Source organism: Vicugna pacos, chromosome 8, assembly GCF_048564905.1.
Source record: "Vicugna pacos chromosome 8, VicPac4, whole genome shotgun sequence".
Taxonomy (NCBI): domain Eukaryota; kingdom Metazoa; phylum Chordata; class Mammalia; order Artiodactyla; family Camelidae; genus Vicugna; species Vicugna pacos.
In genome coordinates, this window is record NC_132994.1 from 27,845,188 (window position 1) to 27,857,699 (window position 12,512).

Genomic DNA, 12,512 nt, shown 5'->3' on the forward strand with positions numbered 1-12,512 from the left:
TTTTGCAGTGTTCTATAACCTAAAAGATGCTTGGGTTATTTCTAAGGCTTTAATTTTGCAAGTGCCTGTACACACATCTTCACAGACTCAGTCACTCTACCTTCAAAAATAACCTAAGTCTTTTGAAAATCTTAAAAATTATTTTTTATAATAGAGATGTCTAAAAAGGCATACTGTAAAAAATTAAAAGCTCTTTTAATCTCATTCCTTAGGTGCTTCTTCCACCCTGCTCCTCTCACAGTCATCTCCCAGTAAATGGCAGCTCCAGCCTTCCAGTTGCTCTGGAGAAAAGCTTTGGAATCATCTTTGGCGCCTCACTTTCTCTAAAAACCCCTGTCCAATCCATTAGCAGATTCTGTTAGTTCTCCTTAAAAAGTATATATATATTATTATATATATATATAGGATCCAACCAATTCTCACCAACCTCACCCATACCAGACTGGTCCAGCCACCACCATTTCTTGCCTAGCTTCAGAGCACTCAAGGTATACAATTCATTGATACAGTTTCAGTCCTCATTGCAACTGACTAAGAAACATCAAATGCCAAGGTTTTGCACAGGATCAAAGAATATCTACAATTTTCTAAAAAGGCTATAAAAATACTCTCCCTTTTTCAGACTACACACCTCTGTGAGGCTGGATTTCCTTCACATACTTCAACTAAAACATCATAGTGTAACAGACTGATTGCAAAAGGAGACAAATAAATTTAGCTGACTTCTATTAAACTAGATATTAAAGATATTTGCAAAAATGTAAAGCATTGATATACTTTTCACTAATTTTCACTGTTCTGGTAAGTAGTTATTTTTCATGAAAATAATTATATTAATTTATAATGGGTTTATTCATATTATTTTTAAATGAATAATAAATGTTTGAGAAATTGTTTTAGTTAATATGGTAAATAGTCAGAGACATAACCCAACATAACCATCAGTGAACCACTGTTCTATCACTTCACTCTCATTCCAAGTAAAATCCAAAATCCTGACCATGGTTTACAAACTCCCTACATGACCTGAACACTTTTTCTCTATAATCGCACTCCTACCCTTCTCTAACCTCATTTATAACCACTGCTTTTCATCTTTTTTTAAGAATGACCTTCTAATGGAAGGTCTTGGAATATACCAAGTAAGTTCCTGCATGAGTCCTGACACTGCTCTTCTTAATATTTAGAATACATTTCTTCAGATAACCCTATGGCTCACTCCCTCACCTTATAAGCAAGATAGTTCCTCAATATCACATTAAAAAATAATACAAACCAGTACCCTCCATCTTTCTCCATATTTCCTTTATTAGACTTTGTTATTACTTTAAAACAGCAGTGATCACAACTTGACATATTTTTAATTGTCTGCCTTCTCCATCTTGAGTGAAGCCTATTACAGTAGGTTCTCTCCTGTCTGTATGCTCAGAATCTAGAAGAGTACTTGGCACTTGGTTTACCTTCAATAAATTTTGATGGAATGGATGACTGAAGTTGTCATCTTATCGCATTATTTATATTTGCTTTTCCTTTGAAAATTCTCGATTTGATACACAATGCTACAATAAAAATGTTTAAATGCAAGTATATTTTATTCTAAATCAGGGAGAAAAAACCCCAGAAATAATAGGAGAAAATGTAGGTCATCAGAAATGATTTTTGGGGGGAGGGCTTTGGCTCAGTGGTAGAGAACATGCTTAGCATACATGATGTCCTAGGTTCAACCTCCAGAACCTGAATTAAGAACAAACAAACAAAAACTGATTTCATACCTGACATACTCTGAGAGCTTGGTCCAACACTGTTTTGGTATCAGTGTCATAATCTGGGCAGGGCAGCATGGCTCGGCTGAGATGTGCCTGCAGTAGGAGATGTGCTTTGGTGTGAGGGCTGTCAAATGAATGAGGATTTGATTCAAAGGGAAGACATTTCGCCAGTTCGCTATTCATATGATCTTCATTGTGTCTAACTGGCAAATCTGTGTATTCTTCCGCATCCTGAAAAAGCAAACACACCCATGCAGATATATATATTAATGTACTGGATCAAAAGTATAAAAGTTAATGTACTTCTTAGTTTTAATGACTGACATTTAAAACAGTTTAGAAAACCCACATCCCTTAAAACTTTGCTTGTTCAGTACTACCACTAATATTAAGCAAAAGCAAGTAGTGTATAATATACCTGAAATTATGACTACTCTTCTTATTTATACAGTCAACAAGAACAATACAGACCCTACTGGGCTGGACTGGGCTGGCAGCAGTGCACCAGAAACTGAGAGTCTATCACGGACAGACTAATTCTACAAAGTGGAAATAATGTTATGATACGGGAAGTACAGAGTGCTGACGGGATATGCAGTTTGGGGGCTTAGTTATTTTAGAGGGTCAGGAAAAGCTTCCTGGAAGAAGTCATATTTAACTGAAGAACTATAGGATGAGTGGAAGAAATAAGGCAAGGCTGGGAGAAAGGGGGATGAGGATGAGATTCATGAGGTAAGAAATGCATGAAGACCAGAATCATTAACTTAAGATTTACTGAAATTAGATTAAAATAAAATTGCTCAAAATTGAGGATTTCCGGTTCTACGTGTTAGGAACTTAGAAACCACCACTCTGTCCTAATAAACAAACAGCCAAACAGATAAAAAAAATCAACCACTTGTCTTGCATTCATATGAGAGGGGAGGACACAGGGCAAAGTGCTGCCCCCAAGACTGGAAACTCAGGCAAATACATGGAGTCACGCTTAAGAAGAACAGAGACTCAACAAGCAGAAAATGCCATGGGAATCAGTGCTAGGGTGAAAAAACCTGAACTGTAATTGATGAATTTTGAGAGGGTTGGTGTGGACAATGCTGAGAGCTAAAAACTCCAGGGGGACCCAGTCACAGGGGCCCCCCACAATACTGTGAGATTTACCTCTGGGAGCTCGACCGGATTCCCACAGTAAGTATCACAGAAAAAAATCCCCTTGGGCTCCTAGCAAGGGGAGGGGAAAGGAAACATTCTGAAATATGCCAGAGCACTCTGTTTTTCACCAGGCCTGCTCTTAGGAGCAACCAGTTAACCAGAGCCTAACCTGGGATACTATCAGAGCCTAACTGATCTGGGGAAGGGAAACATTACCTGTAACCAGCCCTACCTCTGCACATGGGAGAAGGGAAATACCCAACTCCAGTACGCTCTAGCCATCCTGTCCCATCTAAGGGGGAAGGGCAGAAAAACTGAGAAACAGTTGTGAAATTCATAGCCCAGAGGCAAAGGCTCACTGAAAGCCTTGGGACCTAATCATTGGACCATAGAACGTTCTTTCCACACTGCAGTGCCCCACCTCACTACCACATTACTAAAGGCCTATTTATAGCGGTCCTTTTTACTCAATACGTTATGTCCAGCTATCAAGAAAATAATTACAACATATACCAAAAGGCTTGAAACACGATTTGAAGAAATAGAGCCATCATCAGAACCAGACAAGGCAGGGATGTCAGAATTATCCGATCAGGAATTTAAAACAGCTATGATTAATATACTAAGGGCTCTAACAGATAAAATAGCAAGTAAGAACAGATCAAAAATGTGAGCGAAGAGATGGAAATCCTAAGAAAGAAGCAAAAAGAAATACTAAAGACAAAATCATTGTAACAGAAATGAAGAATGCTTTTGGTGAGCTTACTGGTAGTCTGGATATGGCTGAGGAGAGAATTTCTGAGCTAGAGGATATATCAATCAAATCTCTGAAAACTGAAAAACAAAAACAAAGGCTGAAAAAAAAAAGGACAGAAACAGAATATCCAAGGACTGTGGGACAACAGCAAAAGATGTAACATATGCATAATGGGAATACCAGAAGGAGAAGAGAGAAAATAACAGAAGAAATATTTGAAACAAAATTGACTGCAAATTCCTCCCAAATTAATGTCAGACACCAGACCACAGATACGGGAAGCTCAGAGAACATCAAACAGAATAAACAGCAACAAACCAACAAACAACCCCAGAACAAAATGCCCCAAAGCCCCCAAGCCCCCAAATCCCAAAAAACACCACACCAAGGCACATCATCTTTAAACTACTGAAAAATCAAAGCTGAATAAAAGTTTCTGAAGGAAGCAGGAGGGAGAAAAACACCTTACCTATACAGGAACAAAGATAAATATTACTTCTGAATTATTCTCAGAAACCATACAAACAGGAATAGAGTGGTGTGAAGTATTTAAAGTGTTGAGAGAAAACAGCCCATCAACCTAGAATTCTGTACCCTGTGAAATTATCCTTCAAAAGTAAAAGGGAAATAAAACTTTCTCAGACAAATAAAAATTGAGTTTATTTGTTGCCAGCAGACCAGCAGACTTGCCAATAGACCTGCCTTGCAAGAAATATTATAAGAAGTTCTTTAGAGAGAAGGAAAATAATAGAAGTCAGAAATTTGGACCCATCTGAAGAAAGGAAGAGCACTGAAGAAGGAATAAGTGAAGGTAAAACAAAAACTTTTATTTTTCTTACTATTAATTGATTTAACAGACAACACTTTGTTCAAAATAATAATAGCAACAGTGTATTCAATTACATATGCATATGTATATGTCTCATGCTTATGTATGTATCTTGTCTTATATATATAAGTGAACTGAATGACAGAAATAATACAAGAGATAGGAGGAAGGAATTACGATTACTGTCATTATAAGATACTCATGTTACCTGTGAAGTGGTATAGTGTTATTTGAAAGTAGAATTTGATTAGTTTTAAATGTACATTGCAGACTCTAGGGCAACCACTAAAAAGGCAAAAAAAAAAGTATAACTGATATGCTAAGGAGAAAATGGAATCATATAAAATGCTCAATTAGGACCACAAAAGACAGAAAAAGCAGAAAACAAAAATAGGAACACAGGGCAGCAAATAGGAAATAACAAATATAGTGATAGTAATCCAACTATATTTGAATGTCAGTGGTCTAAATGAACTGATTAAAAGACAGACTTTCAGGGTGGATCAAAAAACATGAACCAACTATATGTTGTTTACAATAAACCTACTTTAAAGACACAGGTTTAAAGGCAAATGGACGGAGGGAAATATATTATGCTAACACTAATCAAAAGAAAGCAAGAGTAGTTATATTAACTTCAGACAGAGCCAACTTCAAAGCAAGGGAAGTTATCAGGAATAAAGAAGAAAACTACATAATGATAAAGGGGTCAATTCTCCAAGAAGATATAACAATTCTTAATGTGTATGTACTAACAATAGAGCACCAAAGTATGAATGCAGTTAGTGAATGCAGGATTGGCTTAATATTTGAAAATAAATTAATAAATTCACTTTATTAATAAACTTCAAAAGAAAAACCAATCATCTTAATTGATGCTGAAAAATATTTTGACAGAATCTAACATCCATTACTAACAAAAACTCTCGGCAAACTTGGAGAAGAAGGGTACTTTCTCAATCTAGTAAACGACATCTCTGAGAAACCTACAGCTAACATCATATTTCAGTAATAGACTGAATGCTTTCCTCCTAAAATCAGGAACAAGACAGACATTTCTGCTCTTAGTACTTCTATTTAATATTGCACCTGAGGTTCTGGCCAGTGCAATTGGGCAAGAAAAAGAAATAAAGACATCAAGAATGAAAAGGAAGAAGTAAAATTGTCTTTATTTATAGATGACATGATCATCAATGTAGGAAATCTGACAGAATCTATAAAATATTCTACTAGAATAAATGAGTTTAGCAAGATTACAGGATATAACATTAATATAAAAATTGTATTTCTGTATATTAGCAATGAATAATCAGAGCTGAAAAACAAATTTACAGTAGCATAATATATATACAGTCGTCCTCCTTACCAGAGGTCTCCAACTCCAAGACCCCTAATGGAAATACTGAACCCTATACCTACATCCTATGTTTTTTCCTACATATAATACCTATGATAGAGTTTAACTTATAAATTAGGCATAGCAAGAGAGAATAAGAAGAGTATCTGAATTGCCAGCAACACTACTCTTGTGCTTTGGGCCCACTGTTAAGTAAAATAAGGGTTACTTGAACACACGCACAATGATACTGTGACAGGTGATCTGATATCCAAGAAAGCTACTAAGTGATCAATGAGCGGGATATTTAGGACAAAGGGATGATTCATGTCCTGGGCAGGATGCAACAGACAGTGTGAAATTTCATTAGGCTACTCAGAGCAGCATGCAACTTAAAACTTATGCATTGTTTATTTCTGGAATTTTCCATGTAATATTTTTGGACTGCTGTTGACCATGGGTAACTGAAACTATAAAAAAAGAAATCATAGATAAGGGGGAACTACTGTATTTAGAGATGAATCTGACCTAAAAAAAAAAAGAGACCTGTACACCGAAAATTACAAAATGCTGTAACATTGCTAAGGAAAACTAAAGAAGACATAACTAAATGAGGAGTTGCACCTTAATTCTCCTAAAATAAATCTATCTATAGACTTAATATAATCTTAAACCAAACCACAGCAGACTTTTTTTCCCCTCTTTGGTAGATACCGAAAAGAAGATTTTTGGGTTTTGATCACCAATTTCAATAAATGTGTGTGTGTGTGTGTATGTATGTGTGTGTGTATGAGGGGTGTTCCCACACCAACAGCACATCTTAGACACTAGCTAGGTGTCCTACAATTCAACTCAATTCTGACACTACCTACCCAGAGATAGCATCAGATTCTGAAAGTTAAGGATTCAGTCCTACGATATTGCCCACTGCCAATGTGACCCCAGATGCCGGCTGCAAGCCCAGGTTATCACCTGTGCTTCTGATGGACTGGCTATATAGATTGGAGGTTCCAAAACCCCACCTTAGGTTTAATTAATCGGTTAGAGTGGCTCACAGAACTCAGAGAAACACTTTACTTACTGGCTTACTGGTTCATTATAAAAGGATATAGCTTAGGAACAGGGAGATAGAAGAGATGCATAGGGCAATGTATGGGAAAAGGGCTCAAAGTTTCGATGCTTTCTCTGAGCACACCATTCTTCCCAAGTCTCTGCAAGCTCTTCAAACCCTGTCCTTTTGACTTTTTTTGGAAGCTTCATTACATGGATATGACTGATTAAATCATTGGCTGCTGGTGACTGAACTTAATCTCCAGCCCCTCCTCGCTTTCCCCAAGGAATACGGGAAGGTGGGAAGTGGTGAGACTGAAAGTTCCAAACCTCCAGTTAGATGGCTGGCTTCACCAGCAACCAGTGCTCATCCTTCGGCGCTTTTCAAAGTCACCTCATTAACATATCAAAAGAAACCTTTACTGCTCTCCTCACTTAGGAAATTCCAAGGGTATTAAGAGTTCTGTTTAGGAGCTTCCAGAACAGGGAAGACCGAATATTTCTTATAATAAATCACAATGTTACAATTTCAAAATTCATATGGAAATGCAAAGGACCTAGAATAGCTGAAGGAACTCTGAAAAAGGAGAACAAAGTCGAAGAGCTAGTGCTTATTATCTGATTTCAGAACTTAATACAAAGCTACACTGAACAAAAAAGTGTTGTAGTGAAGTAAAATAGAGTCCAAAAATAAACCATACATATATGGACAATTTTAGACAAGTCTCAAAGGCAAAGCAGTGGAGAAAGAATAGTCTTTTCAAGAAATAGTCTCAGAATAATTGGGTATCCACATGCAAAAAAAAAACAACCATAAAAACCCCAAAACAACAACAAAAAATCCTTCAATCTCTACCTTGTAGTACATACAAAAATTCACTTAAAATATATTATAGACTTACATGTAAACTCTAAAACTATACGACTTTCATATGAAAACATAGGACAGTGTCTTTGCTACCTAGGATTAGGAAGTTTTTTTACAACAGGATAATTTAAAGTTTGATTTATAAAAGAAAAATTGGTAAACTGAGCTTCCTTGAAATAAAAATCTTCTTTTCTTAATGAAAATAGAAACCACAGACTGAAAATATTTACAGGGTATATATCTAATATGGTACTTGTATCCAGAATATATAAACTCTCAAAACTCAGACTGAGAAAACAAACAGCCCAGTAAAAAAATGGGCAAAGATTTAACAAATATTTTACATAAAGATGTGCAATATCATTACTTATGGTAAATACAAATAGAATGGCCAAAATTTAAATGACTAACACATCAAGTACTGGTAAAGAGGTAGAAAAACTGGAACTTTCACACACAGCTGGTGGGAATGTAACATGTTATAATCTGTTTGGAAAACATTTTTACATTTTCTTAAAAATTAAACACATAATTATGATGTGACTCAGCCATTCCATTCCTAGAGATTTGCCCAAGAGAAAACATATGTCCACAAGGAGACTTGTACACAGAAGTTGACAGTAGCTTTACTTATGAAGTAAAAAACTGGAAAAAATCTAAATGTCCATCAGCAGGTGAGGGGATTAAACAAATTATGTTTCATCCATACAGTGGAATTCTACTCAGCAATAAAAAGAATGAACTATTGATACGCACCATAACATGGATGAATCTCAAAATAATTATGCTGAGTGAAAGAAGCCCGACCAGAACAAGAGTATACTTCATTGATATGATAATATAATATAATTTATATATAGAACATGCAAACTCATCTGTAGCTCACAGACAGGTACAAGATAGCTTCTGATTTGTATCTGAAAGGCACAAGATTCTTGCCTATGAAATAAGACTTACAATGACACTCTTTAAGATACTATTTGGAATTCAGTAATACAAAACCATTAGAGTATTCTACTATCTACGTATAATACATCTTCACCTTTTCTTGTCTGATTTACAACTTCAGAAATTTGTGCCTTTACTGTATGTTAAGAATATACTACAAGAGCATTAAAAAAAAGGACAATGATGATAGGGTTATATCCTTATGATAAAAATTCAGCCTATATTAATGGACAAATTTCTGTTTCAAAAATTGAATGAAATAAATTTATTTAAATAAATATTTGTTGAAGATCCACCTGATGAGGGAGACAGATATTACCCATTACTTGCATAAATAAATGCAAATTTGGTATGGTGACAAATGCAATGAAGAAGAAATACATAAAAGCATGAGAGTTTTTAGCAAAGAAATCTGAGGTCATAAAGGTTTCCTGAAGGAAAAGGCAGACATGCTCTGATACAGAGGATATGCAGATGGTAACCAGATGAAGAAGAAGTGAAGAGTATTCTAGGAACCGTATATAGTATATGCAAAGGCCCTGTAATGGAAGGGAAAATGATGAGTCCAAGAGACTGAAAAATGTTGTCTAAAGATAATTTCAATGGATTTAATACCTGAAAAAAAATCTCAAATGAATATTTGGAACATTCTGTTTAACTAAACTGGATAAATTGAATATAATTTTATAATATACAGTAAAACACATTTAATAGAAATATTAAAGTAATCATCACATTGCCTCTCATTCATGAATTACGTCTCTTGCTTTATTTGTTTTGCAATAGTCAAAACTATCACAGCTGCTTGATACTATTTTGAACACTGTCTTCACCCTTTTGCACTGCTTCTGTAAGAAGGGTATGCTGACACATTAGCAGTTAATGTTTTCCCCTGTGTGTCATCTTGGTTTTCTTTTCGTATGTCATTTCAGCTCTTTCCTGTTTTCTCTGAAGTTATCTGCCAAAGAAGGACCAGTTACATATGACAGTGCTATTATTTTTGATTTCAGGTGAATTTCAGGGTGAAAACATTGTTACCTGATACTGACGCATCTCAACCTAATATCTGGGCTCCATCCAAATCCCCATCAACACCCGTCCACCTATCCCAGCCTAGCCAAATGGCTTAAGAAAACCATGACAGCAGATAAGGAAAAAGATGGTTTAGAAAGCTAAAACATGATCTTTTCTTTCAAGGAAATTAAAATGACATTGGGGAAAACAGTTTATATAAACAATTATTTTAAGTGCAGAATAAAATACTGTTATTCAGAGAAGAGCCCTGAAGTGTACTGGATGTGTTGGAAAGTTTCCCAAAAGAGACAGTGTTTGTTCTAGGCTTAGAACAATTTGTAGAAGAGGAGAGAGGGAGACAGATTCCTTGCATTCCAGGCACAGAAAACAGTATGAGCAGATCCATAAAAACAGATAAGGAGGGGTCTAAGGTTTAAGCCTCAGGGATGAGGAGAATGATGATGCTATTAATACCAGAGAAGTTGGGAACACTCAGTGAGCGGGAGCTTTCTTTTAAGCATGCAAAATACACTTAAAGAGAGGGCATAATCCACATAGCGGGGTGGAGGTGAAGGGAGAAGAAATAAGCTTTAAATCTATTTTACAATCCAAAATTTTATTCATATTTAGATTTCTTTCTACTGTTCATAAAATACAATTTCCTCTGATCTTTTACCAGATGAAAATCAAATAACTATTTTAATACTGCAAACTGTATCAGTTCTCCAGGCTTTAGATACAAAGGAAATAGGTTTAAAACGATTTACAAATTGTATGAAAAGTTACATTAAAATCAAACTATAAGGAAAAGTAAGAATTTAGCTTAAAGTGCTAATTAATACCATTATCTAAGTAATCCACTTCCCTGAGTACAATCCCGATCAAATTTGATTATATACATTACACACCCTGCTTCCCCACACTGTGTGTGTGTGTGTGTGTGTGTGTGTGTGTGAGCTATTGATTGATTGATTGGGAGGAAACAATATAAACTAGGTATTTTCCAAATACCTCTGAAACTGTGAACATCTTCCTGTGGTGTATGATTCTAGCATCCAAAGATGCACATTTTTCATAAAGCATGACTTCTAAATGCAAGCCAACTACCTCAACTGGTGCTAAAGAAACAAGGATCTGCTCCAATACTAGGGGAAAAAATAATGGTGCTGAATTCACTGAGAAGTGGCCTATCTAAACAGACAACTCACTATCATGCTTACTGTAACTTTGAGGGTTATTTTCAGGTAAATTTGATCATTATGCTTTTTATTGTATTTGCTTACTTTAGAATCTAAACTCTATGTAAGAATGTGACTCCACTGTTCTCCAAACCATGCCAATCCTGCTTGAATTACCAGATTTATTGCTTTAATCCCCTGCTTCACCAGGATTGTGATTTTGCTCACTGCCAGCAGTATCAGTCTCAGATGAGTCTGCTAACAGCTGAGCACATTTAAGTTTGGAAAAAATGCTCTGCGGTAGAGAGATCCTTCTAAGTCAAATAGGGGAGCCATCAGATCTTTAATGTAGATTACCCAAAGACAGTGATCTTACTGAAAAATTTAATTCGGGGGATGCCTTTTTTCAGTGCATAAAAGCAATCTAAGGGTTCCTTTATTAATTAAACTAAGGGTTTCTTAATTTCTTTGCAAAATGTGTACACTTTAATAAACATTAAGAGTATTTTCATAGCCACAATGGACAAGGTCTTAGTGTACTGAGGCATTTATTTACCAGATATTCACTCAGGATACACTATTGCCAGGTATACAATGTTGAACAAAAACAAAGACACGATTCACTACTCTCACGAAGACTTAAAGTCAAGTTGGGGGTAGGGTGCAGACCTCAATCAAAACTGACCATGAATAAATGTAAAATGACAACTGGACAAGTATATGGAAGGATGGGTACAAATAATAGCAGTAGGTCAACTGAGCTGAAAGAGTGAAAAAAAATATATATATTTCAGTAAAAAAGGGAGAAGTGATAGGTTAAGGCTCAAATTTGAGCTGAAAGAGGGACACTGATTCTTATACACTCTTTGGAATGCTTATGTAGACTTTATTATTTAATACATTCTTTTGATAAGTAACATCCTTTTCATTATTAACTTTGACACAGGCAATGATTTTGAGATCTTCCAAGAGTTGATACTTGATTTGTTTATAAAATATCAAATCAGTAATAGTTTCTATAGTTACAAATTATCCAAAATTAAATGAGGTTTCATCAAAAGCTATTATTTCCTTTGAGGCTCCCTCCTTTTCTGTTTCCAGTGTTTGAATTAAAGGAGAATCCAAAGAACGTAGAAGGTAATTCATCCCCTTAGAAATGTTATAGATAACGACGGTGGTACGCATGGTGTGAGGTGGTAGAGAGAACACGGGATCCGGGAATTGATACAACAGGTGGATTTTACAAGCTATGTGACCTTCTGAGAGTAACTGAACCTCCCCAAGTTCCAAATTCCTTATCTTAAACTGGGATTTGGTGTGAGGAGTCAATGTGAAATACTTCGAAGCTGTAAGACTTGGTATAGATGTCAGGCATTAATGCTATAGTAATAATCCTCACACCTGATTCCATACAGAATGTTAACTGAGGCTTGAGATTCAATTATTTGAGTTTTGTTCTACAGTTTTCAGTTGTAAACCTTTGTTTATAATTATGTAAACACACTTCCCTACCTAAAATGACATTTAATTAACTTACTTTGAAAAACATGATGATTCTTAAATATTATTTAAACAAATAATATTATTATTCATGCTCTACTAGTAGTGGCATATTCA

The 12,512-nt window shown here is 35.5% G+C and overlaps 1 protein-coding gene across 3 annotated transcripts in view; it reads right to left on the minus strand.

Moving 5' to 3' along the window:
- Positions 1 to 12,512, minus strand: part of ASCC3 (activating signal cointegrator 1 complex subunit 3) — a 301,819-nt gene that overhangs the window by 25,002 nt on the left and 264,305 nt on the right. For all 3 annotated transcript variants that reach the window (XM_015235974.3, XM_072965658.1, XM_072965659.1), the window contains one exon: positions 1,773 to 1,997. In XM_015235974.3, coding sequence (XP_015091460.2) covers positions 1,773 to 1,997 — 225 coding nt within the window. The remainder of the gene's footprint in view (positions 1 to 1,772; positions 1,998 to 12,512) is intronic.